The sequence below is a fragment of the Heterocephalus glaber genome, unplaced genomic scaffold, assembly GCF_053883595.1.
Source record: "Heterocephalus glaber isolate CG9 unplaced genomic scaffold, H.glaber_assembly_v1.0 deba00000071, whole genome shotgun sequence".
NCBI lineage: Eukaryota > Metazoa > Chordata > Mammalia > Rodentia > Bathyergidae > Heterocephalus > Heterocephalus glaber.
The window spans coordinates 35,740,711-35,756,324 of NW_028258137.1; the positions used below are offsets into that span (position 1 = coordinate 35,740,711).

General features: G+C 48.0%; 1 protein-coding gene across 6 annotated transcripts in view; it reads left to right on the forward strand.

The window, feature by feature from the left end:
* Positions 1–15,614, forward strand: part of Znf423 (zinc finger protein 423) — a 319,020-nt gene that overhangs the window by 87,623 nt on the left and 215,783 nt on the right. For 5 of the 6 annotated variants that reach the window (XM_087206814.1, XM_087206799.1, XM_021260944.2 and 2 more), the window contains exon 3: positions 12,637–12,837. In XM_087206814.1, coding sequence (XP_087062940.1) covers positions 12,637–12,837 — 201 coding nt within the window. Of the gene's footprint in view, positions 1–12,636; positions 12,838–15,614 lie in introns of those variants that run through there. The other variant, XM_021260945.2, reaches the window with a different exon arrangement.

A 15,614-nucleotide genomic window follows, 5' to 3' on the forward strand; every position in this document is an offset into this window, starting at 1 on the left:
AATTCTGTTTGGTGACACGAGTTAGCATTTAATAGACACCCTGCCACCTCCTCTCTCCCTATTGTGACAAGCTCCTGGCAGAATCCTTTTGAGACTCAGGGTAATTGCACCACGCTGCGAAAGGAAGACCACGTTGCGCTCGAGTGCGTCTCAAAAACGTCTCCACAATAGACAGTCAGGTACGAGTTTGCTGGGCTTCAAGGTAACGATTTAAACTTAATTTGACCCTTGATGAGGGAGCCTGCGTTTCCGGTTGGACGCAGTCTTTCAGTTTGGGCTTGTCTGCCATGACTTCAATGGCAGCACAAATAATTCCTTCATAACAAGTGCCTGTCAGAGGGTGTCTGCTGCTGACAGCTAATATAGAATTATTGCCCCTGAATGCATTTCTGTAATTACTTCCCAGAGATCTGTCTTTGTGTTAGAAGACATTTCACACTTTAGTAACATAAATGTTTGGGGAGAGCATGAGGAATAATTATGAACAGTCTTCCCATGAAAATAAACCTAAAAAAATTATAAAAGCTAATGCTAAAATTGGTTAGAGTCAAGGAGGAGTTTCATTTGAATTTGATTCCTGTATATTTATTCTGAGTATAATAACCTTTCCTCTATGGAAACTTTTTTTCTTCTTTTTTTAAAAACAAAAGCAATAATGATACACAGAGCCTGCTTTCTAATTTTTGAGCCATATTGAAGTTGAAAACTGATTAAAAGTGACAAGTTGCTCAAGACTGAATAAAGAGGCGTCATCTTGGAGCCCTGATAGGAGACATTTGCGGTAATGGAAAATGAAATGATTCACAGTGTGATCAATAAAAAATTAGCAGCATTTAATAAAAGGATTCTGCTTCATGTTGACTAAAGAACATCGTGAGCAGTTTGAAATCCGAGTTAAGTGATGGTTTGAGGATGAGCCTGGGGGTGGGTGTGTGGGGTGTAGGATGTGCGTGTGCATATAGATCACACAGAAATTGGGCATTGGGGAGGCAGGCAGGCCCCTTGGGTGGGTCTGGAAGCTTCTTTTGCGCTGCCCACTTGACCTCTGACCTGTGGTTAATCCCCCCCAGTCTCTGCTCCTAGTTGTGTGGGAATGTGTATCTGTGCATCAGAGGCCGCCACAGCCTTGCTCTGTGGCTGGTGCACTATTCCGTCTCAGTTCCTTCCGTCTCCCAAGGGGGCCTGCTGCTGAAGGCTGGGTTTGCTTTTGGAGGCCCCACAGACCCCTGTGGCTGGGGTGTCAATGTGACCCCGGGCCAGTAGCTTTGTTCTCTGCTGCCTTAGGAATTCAGATTTCAGGAGATGTCCTGGAAAGCCTTACAGCCCACTTGTGGGACTCCAAACACCCTCTTGGGAACGGGAGTGAAATCAGCAGAAAGCTAGCAGACCTTAGCAAGTGGATGAGGTTAAGTGGTGGGGAGACTCGCACAGTTCCTGGGAACCCACTGCTAGCAAGCGTCTTGGAGGTGGGCTGGGGCTGCAAGGGGAAGTGTGATGGGAGCCAGATTTTTGGAAGCTGATTGTGCTGCCATTTGGCTTTTTCCTCAGTAGCAACAACATGGTACAAAGCACTTTGTCAGACCCGCTCGTTCCTCCAGGGGACACTCTGCTACTCCCAGGACTCGGCTGCACACCAGGCTGTCTCCGTGCCCAGCAGCTGGTTAATTTTGGGGAACTTTTTTCCCCCCCGTACTGTGGATTGGGCCCTTGTCTTTGCACTGAGTTACACACATCCCCAGACTTATAAGATATATATATATATATATATTTTTTTTTTTTTTTGAGATGAGGTCTTGCTAAATTACCCAGGGTGGTATGACAGGTCTGTACCACCACACCCAGCTAGCAGCTGGCTAATTTTGAAGGGCTTAAATAGACTCTGTGCTGTGGCTAGAGGGAGAGGAACTCTAGGGCTATCCATGGACCCTATGTTGAGGGTCACTGGAGAGAGGAAGCAGCTGGCCTCTGATTACTTGTGGCTTCCCAGGACCAGAGATCCCCTGCCTCCTGCATGAGCGGGCAGGACCAGGCGCCTGTTCCCGGCTCTATTCTGCTCCCTCATCCCTGCCCAAGGATCCAGGCTGGATCTTTAAGTGTCAGGGTGGGAAAGGCCCATCATCATTCCACAGATCTTTATTTTGTGGCTGCTGGGTGCTAAGGGGTAAGGGAGGGGAGGCAGGGCCAACACAACTGCTCAGAGGGGAGGAGGATGTGTTCAGTGTGTGCCCAGAGCTCCTCTAGGGACCCCACCTAGAGGGGACCAAGACTCATGAGTGGAGCCCTAGAAGGCCAGCAGGAGTTGGCCGTGAACTTCGGCAGGTTCTTGTTTCACATTGCACAGTTCCTACCAGGTGCTGCTATGTGGAGCCGGTGCAGAGAGCAGGCAGAAGCAGTGCTTCCCCTGTGTGGAGGTAGCACCTTGAGTTCTGCCCCAGGCCTGCCCCTGGCACAGCGACGGATCACTAAGGTACACGGTTTTAAAATTTGCTGCTTCACAGTCCTGCCTTAATCTACAGATGGGCCAACTGAGGCCCAGAGAGGGCACATCTTGACTGGAATCCGCAGCAGCCCTGCTGTGGCCCCCTGTGCTCTGAGCTCTCTTGTCTGCATCTTGAGTTTGTTTTTGATCCTGAGCCAAGCTCCCCTAGTCTAGCCACTGGTTCGGTTTTTAGGGGTAGAGATACCCCACTGCCCTGTGTCTTTTCCTCATGGGGCCCTTCTTTCTGCAGCCTCCACAAGGGGGATGATTTTCAGCCCAGCATTCTTGCCTTGAGCCTCTTACCAGGACCGGGAGCTATTAGGAGCATTAGGCCCTGGTGCTGGCCACAAATTGGTTGGATTTATCGAGCTCCCCATGCAGCCCTGGCTATCTTCCTCCCCTGCCTACCTCCGGTCCTGCTTCTCCATCTCCTGCTTCCAGAGACAACACATGGATAGCACTTCGAGGGCAGAATGGGCACCACCTCAGGAGGTCACGAGGAAGTAACAGCATACAATTTTCATGGTTCCAACGTGGCTTTGTCCAACTGTTCTTCATTACTGCATGTGGTGAGATCAGTTTTATTAAGACTGTAAGGCTTGAAGGAGTGTCACTGTTAACTACTTGCTGGAAAGACATAATTTCTTTTTCGGTGAGAACGTTTTGATTGCTTTGCCTTCCTCCTTTCTGCCCCTCTCCTCCTTCCTTCCCTCCCATCTTCCCTCTTGGCTTCCCACTCATCCCTACCTGCCATAGCCAGGAAGCTGGTGCAGGTATGCTGTGTGGTGAGACTGCCATCTCCCTTTGCCTTTGTGCAGTGAGCTCAGCACTTGAACAACCCTGGGAGTAGGGTACAGCCATTCATTCTTCTATTTATGGAACACCTGTCCAGGACAAGGTGCTTGTGTCAGAAAGTCAGCCTTATCAGGGTAAGAAACTGTGGTTTGTTCTTTGTTGCATCTGTAGCACTGGGAATAGTGGGTGACACCTAGGTAGTAGGTGCTTAGTAAATGACTACACATGTGGAATATTTGTGTCTGGTATGGCTGCAGCTTTTGGGGAGCTTACAGAGCAGAGACCTAGAGCAAGGTCACTGGGGAGATGGCACTCCTCAGGGGAGCTCACAAAACCTGAGCAAGCAGTCATACCATGTTCATGTTCTAGGGGAGGAAGTTGAGGCTCAGAAGGATAAGTTATAACATACATAGAAAGTGGACATGAACCTAGGTCCTGAGTCTTCAGAGATACTGTCAATGTGCTCAATGACCTTCCTAACTGATGGCGATAGGGCAGGTGGCCCTGGGCTTGAGGGGCCCTGGTGGTTCGAGACTTCCCCAGATGCATCTAGCCCTCCAAGGTATATTGCTTGGCCCACACTGTGTTTCTTAAAACTTGAAGTTAACGTTTAAAAACCAAGAGATTGTACATAAAAATACAGATTTTCTTCTTTAAGAAAAAGTAGCTGATCTGGTATCATTGGGTATGTTATTTCCATGGGATTACCTTGTAGAGATGTTGAGCAGGGGGCACACTCCAGTGTGGGCTTCTGCATGCCTCTCCCTGCTTAACCAGCACCCCCAGACCCTTTCCATTTATTTTTATGATTTGCGTTATGGTGGAGGAAGGGAACGCAGTGAGATTGGGTCCATTCATTTTCTGTGTCACTCAGCTGAGCTTGTTTTGCCTTCTGGGAAATGGGTCTGAAGGTGACACCTTCCTTCATGGAGAAAGGTGGGACAAATCAGAAGGTCTGATCTGAGGAAAGCCATTGCCATTCTGGTGCGAGTCATTTTTGGCCTCAGGTTCTAGAATTCCTGACAACTGAAGAGATTCCTTGGAAGATTTCAGTCCTTTCCGTGGTCAGCTATGGACAGTCCCTTGTGGCCAACCAGGATGGAGCGTCTCAGTAAGGTTTGGGTGATACAGCCAGGCCAGGTGCAGTGTCACAGTCAGTCCGCCACAGAGCCATCAGCACCAACTGGGGAGAAACAGGCACCGCAGACAGCCTTCCAGAAGTTGCTTCCTTACTTAAGAAGCAGAACTTGGACAGCAAATTATGTGTTGAAGTCTTTGCCTGCAGCTCTGCTGCCAAGGGCATCCTTTAGGCTGAGGGTTAAATGTTACCCTGTGGTCTGCCCTGCAAATATTTTAAACCTGAAGATAAATTATGGGTGCCTCAAAGAATTTGGGGCCAGCATTAGATGCATAAACAGGGGCCCTCATTGGAGTCTCTGTGCCCAGCCTGGCCTTGCCCTGTGCGGCATCCCCAGCAGGCTGGTGAGAAAGGGTTCCCTGGGAGGTCTTCTCTTCTACCAGCACGTGGACTCTCTGCTAAGCCAACACTTTGGCCCAGTGGCCCTGCTCTGCAAGTGCTTCTTGCCCCCAGGAACATGTTTGGAGGAAGCAGATAGGCTATTCGGATGGAGTGTATATTTTCCATTTAAAAAATAAATAATACTGCTCCAGGGTACAAACCTTTGAAATGGTAGACACCTTCTTGAACTGTTTTTCCCCCAGCCACCTACAGCGGGCAAACAGAGGAAAAGTCAGCTTGTGAGTGGTGGAAGAAATCTGTCCATGCCAGCCCATTCGGACCTGAGTCAGAGATCATTCTCCTTCAGGGAAGAGGGGGCTTGTGACTCACTCAAGGTCACACAGCCTGAACGGGGGAGCACCAGGACTTTCCTTTTCTACAGAAGTGGATTTTATGGGGTGGAGGGTTATGGACATGTTCATGGCTTTCACAGGGACATATGTCTTAATGCTCTGCATCCTTTTCCATCCTTAGGATCACGAGAACCTCCTGCCAGGCCTCCCTTGCAGCATGATGTTTCTAACTCTCATCTGTTATGGGGTAGCACATGTTGGTCTAAGGCACCCATCATAAGCTGCCATTTTTATCATGAACCAGTTATCAGGCTTTGTATTTATTATGTCATTAAAATAGTTTTATATAATTAAATGAGTCTCAGAGAGGGGAAATGATTTGTCCACGGTTTGCATTTGTAAAATAGTGGGATGTGGATTTGAATCCACACAAGCTGGCTCCAAAGTCTGTGCATCTTTTGTGTTCTTTCTCTGTCCTCCTGAGGACCCACGGACCCTGTATCTAGCTGTCTGCTGCTTGTGAGGGTTGTTACTTAATGACCATCTTTATTCCAACCACATGGTTCCCTCAGCGCCCCCTGGACTCTGTACCAGGGTCCTGATGCTTCCTGGCCAACTCCAGGTCATGCCTAGAATTCAGCCTGGGAGTTCTGCTTCCTGTGAAGCAGACCATATGGTTCCTTCCAGGTCTGTTTTGGAGAAGAGGCGAGAAGCAGGGAAGCTTTGCTTTGACCCAGCGCGCAGGCTGACTGCTGCCCCTCCACTCTCACCTGGCACTGTGCCTGGCTCTCCTCCTCTCTCCCTGCCCTCATCACCCCTGCCTGCACCCTTCCTCTTCCTGCTGACCCCTTCCTCTTACTTGGTGCCTAGCTGTGCCACATCCTCTCAGTGGTCATACATTCAGGAGGCCTCACCTCCACCCGGCACAGTAGGAGAGGATGACACCCAACCTGGTTATGGATTTAGCAGGAATCAGAGGCTTGAGCAGGAGATGTGACTTAGTCCTCATTATCCACAGCAGGGGCAGGGGCTACTAGAGTGATCTTCAGAACCCAGATCCCTGATGGATCCCAGGGCCACCATGCTGTCCCTTATTGCTTTGTTTTTTTTTTTGGTACCGGGGATCAAACTGGGGTTCTTGCGCTTGTGCAGCAGGCAGCGAAACCACTGAGCTAAATCCCCGGCCCAGTCCCTTATTGCTTATACTTCCACTGTGGCATTTACCTGGTCACCTGTTCATTCATTCCCAAAGTTTCTAGTTATTAAGTAACTTTTGTGCCAGGCTTTGTGGCCACCAAGATAAATAGAGCTGGAGATACCCTGTAAGTTATAGTAAATGTGCATGTATTATGTCTGGCCCACAGTTGACACTCAATAAACATTTTTGGGGTGAACAAAGGGAAGAATAGATGAAGGTGTATGATTGTTGGCACTGGTATGTCTCGCACCTCTTGAGTTCTGCTCTCATTTTCTCTGTTGTGGACATATTGAGGTTGCTTCTGGCCTCCCACCTCCACTGTGTGGCTACTCGTTGGGGCCCCTGAGGTAGGACTTCATAGTCCTTTGGAGGTTCTCAGGGTGCCCAGGGCCCCATGCCTGCCAGCTGTTCCCCAGTATCTCCTGAGAGTGGCAGAGGCCTGAGATTCTGATCTGCTCACTAGCCAGGGTCTGGCAGGGAGTCCCTGGTGTTTCTGGCTGGACCTTGCTGCTAGTTCCTGGCAGGGGCGAAGCCCCCACATCCCTGACTGAGAGGTAGGAAATGTTCTATTCCCAGACTTGGCAGCCTGCAGGAAGCCTGGCTCCTGAGGGTCTCTCCTCTTTCCCCATTTTCCTGGCACTGGATTTGGTCAGCTGTCTCCTGTTCAACTCTTCCTCAGCCATTCCCTTTTGTCCCTTCTGGGTAGTGGTGAGGGTGAGCTGGGTTTGAATCCTGCTCTGCCTTTACATGTAATCTTGCCTTTACCTTTGTTTGTTTCCCCACCTGAAAAGTGAGAATACCAATGTGCCTACTGCACGAGTTTTTGTGACGGTGGAAATGGGGTAATGCAAAGGTAAAACAGTGTGTGGAAGTGCTCAGGTAGTGGTCAGTGTCACCTTTGGCTGCAGGAGAAGCCTGGGCCACCTCTCTCCATCCTGACCTGACAAAGTCTCTGCTGCTCCTTCCCCTAAAAGGGCATGAGGCCTCCTCTCTGGCTGTGTAGCCCTTTTCTTTGGAGTGCCACTGACCCCTCACATTGTCATCCCTCATGGAAGCGCTTTCTTAAGGACTGTGGTTCAGTGAGATGGGAAAATGAGTACTTTCTAATGAAAAGCAGTATAGACTGAAGGTTTTGTTACTACCTCTGTTCACAGGAAGCCTTCCAAGCCTGTCCCTTCAGGGGCTGTGGCTTTACAGGGTGTGGTATTGTGCAGTCTGCTGGTCAGGAAGAAGCTGGTGAGACAGCAGCCCCATTATACATGTTTGATTGAACTATTTGAGAAGCTAATATTTGGCTTTTTTTTATACCTAAAAAGTGGCATCTTTAGCCGGGCATGGTGATGCACACCTGTGAGCCTAGCATTTGGGAGGCTGAAGCAGGAGGATTGTTGAAAGTTCGAGGCCAGCCTGGACTCTACAGAGTGAGTGCTGCGCCAGCCTGAACTATACATAGTAAGGCCCTGTCTCAAAAAAGAAAATAAAAGACACCCCCCCCCACCAAAAGTGGCATCTTCATGTGGTTCAACTTAATACTTAACAATCTAGCAATAAACATGCTACAACCCTCCTTCCTCCCCATCCCTATCTGTGTGGATACTGGGACCTACTTCTTTGAAATGAATCCATTTGTCTACTTATTCAGCATTTACTTGGCACTGTCCTGTCCATCTGAGCACCAGGGCCTGGGTAGACAGTACTGAGCAAAAACCAACAGAGCACCTGGCCTCACTGAGCCTGCAATCTGAGGAGCATGCTCCTGCTAGCTATAGCTATGTAACAAACCATTCCAAATTGAGGGCCCTAAGGTGACAATCTGTTATTTCCCACCATTCTGTGGGTTGACAGGGTTTGGTTGACAGGCTCACGTAGATCTCTTGTACTTGTGTAGTCATATAGCAGGTGTCATCTGAATGCCTGTCTGGGCTGGATTTCCAGGATGGCGCATTCCCATGGCTGCCAGTTGGTGCTGGAGCCCTGTTGGGGTTGCTGGATGAAGGGCCTCTATGTGCTCTCCATATGGCTTGGGCTTCTCGTAGCCTGGTACCTGCGTTCCCAGGAGGAGTGTCTCAAGAGACAAGGAGATCCAGGCCTTCTGACCGAGACTCAGAAGCCTTGAACATCACTTCTGTTGCCTTCTCTTGGTCAAGAAATCACTAAGGCTAGCCAACTCAGAAGGAAGGTGTGGAGGAGAATTATATCCCTCCTGTGGATGGGGGCATCAAAGGCTCACCACGGAAGAGCAGGTGGGATAGAAAGTATTGATGCTGTCTCTGAAAACTGCAGTCTGCCCCAGTGAGACAAAGCTGGGAGATCAGCCCTCAAAAGTATGAGTACACATTGTGCCAAGTGCCCTGACAACAAAGGGAGGGAGCTAGGGGAAAGAAAATCTGCCTGACACTGCGGCAAGCCTGTGGGTGATCCCTGAGTCTGGGTGAAGAGTTAGGGGAATCTTCTTGGTGGGGAATAGGAGCATGAAGCTCAGTTAAAGGAATTGAAAGGTCTGTGCAGGGCAGGGATATGATGGAGAGGTCAGCAGAGCCCTTGTGGAGCCTTAGCAACCATAACAAGGACCCCACATTTGACTTTGGTGGGGTTTACAAGTTCTCCAACACTGGCTTCTTTTTTCATTAAGTCTCTGCTGTGGGAGACTGTGGCAGTGTGGTTAAGAGTCAGATGTCCTGGGCTTGAAACCTGATCCTGCCACCAGATTAAGCTTTGTCACCTCACAGAGCTCTGGTTTCCTCACCTGTAAAATTGGGACACGATGGTGACAGCTCATAGGACAGACTGGCTGTGTTTGGAAGGAGCCAGGCACATAGCAAGTGCTCGGTCTATGCTGGCCGCTCTTGGTAGATGCTGAGCAAAAGATTGAACATGTGCAAACTGGCAAACAGCCACACTGTGGGTTGTTAGGGGAGAGTGGGAGGTGACAGCTTTGTCACCTGGATGGAGAGGCCAGCATTTTCTGAGCCAGTTTGGCTTCTCATCCTGTGCACATAACCATGAGGGAGAGGGCCTCAAGCTTGGGCCTTTTCTGGACGAGTCTTCAAGCTGCTGCTCACAGCCTCTAGGAGAGCCGGGGTAGGGTGGTAGGGAAGGGAGCCATGAAGTCTATTTTCAGGAAGTTCTTCATAGCCTCTGAGGTCTCTGCAGAGCAGAAGCAAGTTGGCAGTCTTCTCCCAGCCTGCTGACTTCACTTCACTGGGCCTGGGTGGCTGGAGGGGCCATGGGTCAAATGTAGTTTAAGTCCAGGAGGTCACTATTTTGGAAACACGAGGCAGCGCTTGGTCTGGGGACTTAGACGGGGTCAGATGCTCTGCCTCTGGCCTCTGCTTGCTCCGTGCTTGCTCAGGGAAGGCAACCGGGTGTGGACTTCTGCAGCTGGAAAGGGCAACCCTGACCAGACGGGGCTGGATCAAAGGAGTAGGGAAGTCCAGTTCTCCCGCCTCCAGCACCAACTCAGCGTGGGCTAGGGAAGGAAGAGATCCCAGAGAGTGCTCCAGGCAGGACTGGTACCTTTAATCCTGAGCGACTAGAGCTGAGGTCCCTAGGAGGTGAAAGGTGTGCTGCACAATTAACACTAGAATGCGTAGGCTCTCTTCCTTGCATGACTTTGGGGTGACCTTGCAGATCCTCAGTTTTATCTTCTGCAGTTGGAAAAATAATATACCGTTGAGCATGACTGAGCCTTGCAAGTAGTCCAACCTGCCCAGGGTGGAGGGCTTTTTGATCTCAAGGTCCTGCACACTTTGGAGTTCGTAGAAGGGCCCTGGGGACTGGATTTTTAGAGAAGTCTCGTCCCCTAAAACTTCATCGAGTCTGCCTCTGGCTTCACCTTCCTGAGGGTCAGGCTGGCTGAGCTCTCGACCCCCTGGGAGCCAAATGATGAGGCCCAAGCCTTTGCCTCTCCAAGCTGCCTTCCACCTCCTCTCAGCCCTCCCGCTTCCCCACCCCTTTCTGCATAGCCACCCTGCCTTCCCATTAGCAGCCAGACGTAGGGGAAGTGACAGTTCCTTAAAACAGATTTATACTCTTGGAAGACTTTATGGGTTTTTGCCTTATAAAAACCAGAGAGTTGACATTCTGATTTATCTACTCCCAAGTCAACAGGATGTACCAGATTTAAAGAGATCAAATGCATTGTAATGTTTGTGGTTCCAGTTGTGGATTACATGAGCTATTATAGAAAGTACTGCCAAGTAAGTATGGCAAAAAAATAACAACAAGGGGATAATTTAAATATATCCATTAAATTGTGTGTTAAGTAAAGTAGCGCAAGCATGGTGCAGAATATAACTTATTATCTGGAGAGTCAGTGTAGTAGATAAAGCTGGAATTATGATTCTTTTTTATCCTCTACAGAACATTTTTTTATTAAGGGAAAAGACAGTAAACTAGGAATTTCAGGCGCTTGACTGTGTAACCATCGTTGTGTGATGACTTACAATATTGAAGGCTCCAAATGATATTTCTCATTTCTTTGCTTTCTATTTCTTGCTGTTGCTGCCGCTGCAGCAGATCAGATTCCCTGAGATAAATATGCTGCCTGGCTTTTAATGGGATTTCTGTATTGCTGGGAGTTTGCTTGTTCTGATAATAAAAGAACCTAAAAACTGTACATCCCTTAATTGGTAAGAAGAGAGATGTTTTGATGGGCCACAAATGGAAACATTGATTTTTACTGCCTCCGCGGCGTGTCATGCACCATTCTCCGCCACAGAAGGCAGCAGCTGGCCCTCCGATGAGCTGATTTGTGTTCCCAGGTTCTTGATGTTGGGTGCTTGGAAGTGTGTGTTCTGTGCAGACAGGAGAAATAGAGCCCTTAATAATATTATGTGCTCCTAAATTGAAACATTTATAAGACTGTGGTTTCCACCTCAGATAGAATGCATTCTTAGCTTCGTGTCTCTCTTTTTGCTCCGGCAACAGGCCCTTTGGGGTTTAAAGGTTGTGAGTTAAGCCTTTTTTTGTAACTGTGATGTTATGTGTATACTGACATACACATATAAACACACTCACATGCACATCTGTGCACACTTTTGCATATGCATTTGCATAAATATATTTACATATAATGGAGATCTCTTTGTTTGATTTCCATCGGTGCTGCTAGTTTTTAGACTGGTAACTGTTTTCCAGGACAAGTGCATGTGGGAAGAGACAACACACATTTTGATTTTCCACTCCAAGGGTCCTTGTATTTTAATGGGCAAGTTTAATCAGCTGACATTTATTAGGATTGCTGATATATTCTGTATATTAGATTCACTGTGCTTTTTTTTGCAGTTTGATTTACAAGTTCTCGATGTGTCCTATTAATCTCTAAGATTGAGGCTGTGCTCCATTTCCCACAGATGTGTGGGAAGTGAATTAGACAAGGAGTCAGGATGTTGAGCTGAGTGGCTGGAGGGTGCTGGAGTGTTGCTCTTGCTGGCTGCTCACTGGGCGCCTTACCTGTGACTTAGGAATCTTAAAGCTGTCCCTCTCTGCAGGGGGCTGGACCACATTATCTCTTGAGGTCCCGTTTAGCTCTGTGATGTATGTAACTGAAATGGGGCTAAGCATATATCACTGTGGCTTTGAAAAAGCACAGTATTCCATAAATGCAAGGCATCATTATGATTATTAAATCACTTTTATCTATGGGTTAATCACTCATCTGCACAGTGCCAAGTACAGAGTAGGTATTTTATTTCTTCAAAAATTGGCCCAATGAAAAAAAAAATTGGCCCTATCATTCCACAGCTAGTTCTTACTCTAGGCAGCACCCAGGTCACAGGTGAGGAACTGGGCACATTTAAGCTTGTGATTTGACTATACAGGGTCTTTCAAACACATGCACTTACTTTAGTCCAAAATTAAGACATCTTTGCAAAGAACTGAGCTAACATCACTACACTGGGTGGGATGATATGCGGAGGGTGAAAGAGGCTAAGATGTCTCCCAGTTCTAAACTGCAAAGCTTTGGGGAAAACTACAAGTTTTGAGGTGTGTTAGATGCAGCTGATGGGGGCTCCAGAGGGGTGTGTAACAAAATTGGGTTTTTAGGAGACAAATGCTAAAGCATTTTCACCTTCCAAGGGGTCATGACCCCCAGCAGCCATGCACAGAGGAAAGATGACAGGAAATCCCCCTAGAAGATTTGTGCCACAAATTAAAAAATCTAGTTGAGAATTATGGCACCACATGCTACAAAAAACCCCCATATATTAATATACTGAGAGGTGTCAAGAATAATGGACCCCGGGAGGTAGAGTAATTAAATGTATCTTAATAAATGCCGGGCAATTCTTTTAAAACCCTTTCCCAAGACCCCATCAGCTGACATGGACTCTATTCTTCCTGTTGGCAGGAGGCCTAGAAGGAGAGCCAGAGTGCGATCGGAAAATCAGCCGTGCGCTGGAAGACAGGAACAGCGTGACAAGTCAAGAGGAGCGAAATGAGGACGATGAAGACATGGAGGATGAGTCAATTTACACCTGTGATCACTGTCAGCAGGACTTCGAGTCTCTGGCAGACCTGACGGACCACCGGGCCCACCGCTGTCCTGGAGGTAATGCTAAATAGCACCGGGATTCTGACAGGTGGTTACACGGATAATTGGACATAGCAACAGCTTGAAGCCTCAAGTGAGATTAAAGAATTAATAATGTAATTTTACAGTTAATGTCATTTTATTGTGGTGTCTTGGGTACCCTGTATCCGCCTTTAAATAAAATTAAAAATAAAAGCAACAGCTTTCCAGCAGGCAGGAATTAGGTGGAGGCGCCCTGTCCCCGCCTAACTGTACTGTAGTACATGGGGCATAAGTGGTTGGGTCTGGACCCCAGGCTTTGGGATTTCTTTTTGGAAACCTGGCAATTAAGAGGTTGTTAGTGCAAAGTTAAGCAGCTTAAGTGTGGAAAGCTGCGTGAAGGAAGGAGCTCTGCTGCAGGGCTTGTGATGGGACAGGGAGCTTTCAAAGGCCAAGGACAGCCTGTACAGAAGAGGACCCAGTTCCGCTTTGCACTTGACTTTCGGCTACTCTGAGTAGGAAGAGAAGGGTTAGACCTATTGCAGCCCTGTTCTCCATGTACACTGGGCCTTGGAAAAGGTGTATATGACTACTTTACTAGGAGCCACCTGGACTTCATGTGTCCTGTGTGTGTGTCTGTGTTGGGGGTGGGTGGGGAACTAAAGGGCATATGTGTCCTTTAGGGTGTGACAGTCACGCTGCAGTGACTCACACATGTCTGGGCTCTGAGACTTGCAGAGAGGAAATCCATAGCTTCTGTGTTCCTTGCACAACCATCATGAGATATCTCCTTCCATTGTGGTTATTGATGAAACCTTTGGATACTTATTTTGTGGGAGAGGACCTAGACCTTTGGGCCAGTATTCTAAAGGGGACCTGTCACCTGATGGGGGAAACTTGCTGGTAGGGAATAGATTAAAACTCAAAGCTCTTGCTTCCCCTATTTTTTGAAAATTTGAAGCCAAGTGTTTGTGGAACGGCTATGACTTGCCCTCTAGTGACACCAGTGCCTGCACAATCCTGACTAGACCAAGTCCCTGCTCTCAGCAGTCCTGAGAAGGCTCTCTCTTACACTTTTGAACCCTTTGGTTCTCAGTAATCCAAACCCCTTTCACATGAAACTTGTGATATTTCAGCCTGAGGTGGAGGCAATGGTTAGTTTAGAATCGTAAAATTTAATAAGGAAAGGACCTATGGGTTTGGTTTTCCAGTCCATCATTTCCTCCAAGGTAAATACTGAGGCATCAAGAGGGAGCAGTGACTCCTCTACCAAAGTCCCATAGCTCTTTGGTGACTGAGCTAAGACTTTCCAGGACCTGGGCTATTGACCCTCATCCTTCTTGAGAAAATAATAGCCACACAGTATATCTTGATTTAGCCAAAAATTGAGGTAGAATCTTAACCATAAGAGAATGAAATATTGCCACTGACTTTAGAAATAATCGACTAGCTGAGTGTAATGGCACATGCCTGTAATCCCAGCTATGCAGCAGTGACGGCAAAAGGATCACAAGTTCGAGGCCAGCCTGGGCAACTTAGCAAGCCCCTGTCTCAAAATTAAAAAATAAAAATAGAAAGGGGCTGGGAGTATAATTCAGTGGTAGAGTACCCTTGGGTTCAATCCACATGGCCAAAAACATAAATCAACAAATTGGCCTTTTAATTAAAAGTGATTCTCTTTATTTTCTAAATGGAAGAGCAGTGAGGCCATTCTGTGTGGTTGTTAAAGCAGGGCCCAGCCTTCACTAAGCAGTGCTGTCTTGAGTCTCAGCCCCCATCACTACTGAGGCTCCTCATGATCAGGTTGATTCTCAGGTCTTTGAGCCACACTTTGACAGCAATAGTTGGTAGGTGGAGGAGACTGTGGAGCTGTATGCAGGGGTCTGTGCCAGATAGAAGTGGCAGCTAATTGTGCCTTGACCTGGGTGGGTTTCACTTTCCAGTGGCAGACCCTTCTCTCGGTAGCTTCTAACTCTGGCTGGACTCTGCAGCAACCCTGTTCACAGGGTCCCCAGCCATCTCTGTTGGTGCTGATGGTATCCACTCATCTCCTGTCTGTTCCTAACAGGACCCCACTAACGACCTCCATGGGGACACGGGAGCCAGGAATATCCTCAAACCCTGGAGCACTGAAAGGGAGTCAGAAATTCCTTGAAGGAGTATGAGACGTGACCTTGCCTAACAGCATCCCTGAGAAATTCATTACCGCCTGGTAAAGGTGTGACCCACTCTGAGAGAGTTTCCCCACCATGAACAAGGCATGTGAGGAGCTATTTTCCCCAGGACCTAGGTTCTCAGGATTACCTGGTGACTTGGCAGAGCACTGGGAGTTGTGTGCACTCTGCTCCTAACAGCTCTACACCTAGTATGCCCCCACACCTGGTGCCCTGGTTTTCCACCTGCCTTACCAGTGGTGTCTTTGGGGCTATTGTGGAGAGGAAGGAGGGAGGGTTGGTATTGGGGCCTGTCAGCCTGAGATGCTCTGATGCCCCATCCAATCTTGAACTACTCACCTTAAACTACTCATCTTATGCTGAAGCGTAAGATTTTGCTTGAAATTGGCTTTTACTTTCATATCAGAACAAATACAAAAGTGCTGTAGAGGATACTGGGGATGTAGCTTAGTGGTAGAATGCTTATTTAGCAGGCACAAGGCCTTAGGTTTGATCCCCAGTACAGAAAAGAAAACTCAATAATGCCTTCTTTAGGCCAGGCTCATGGGTCTACTGGACTTTCACTGTCTTAGTCACTTCCTTTGTTGCTAGGATGAAATACTTAAGGAAAGAGAGGTTTATTTTGGCTCATGATTCAGGCCA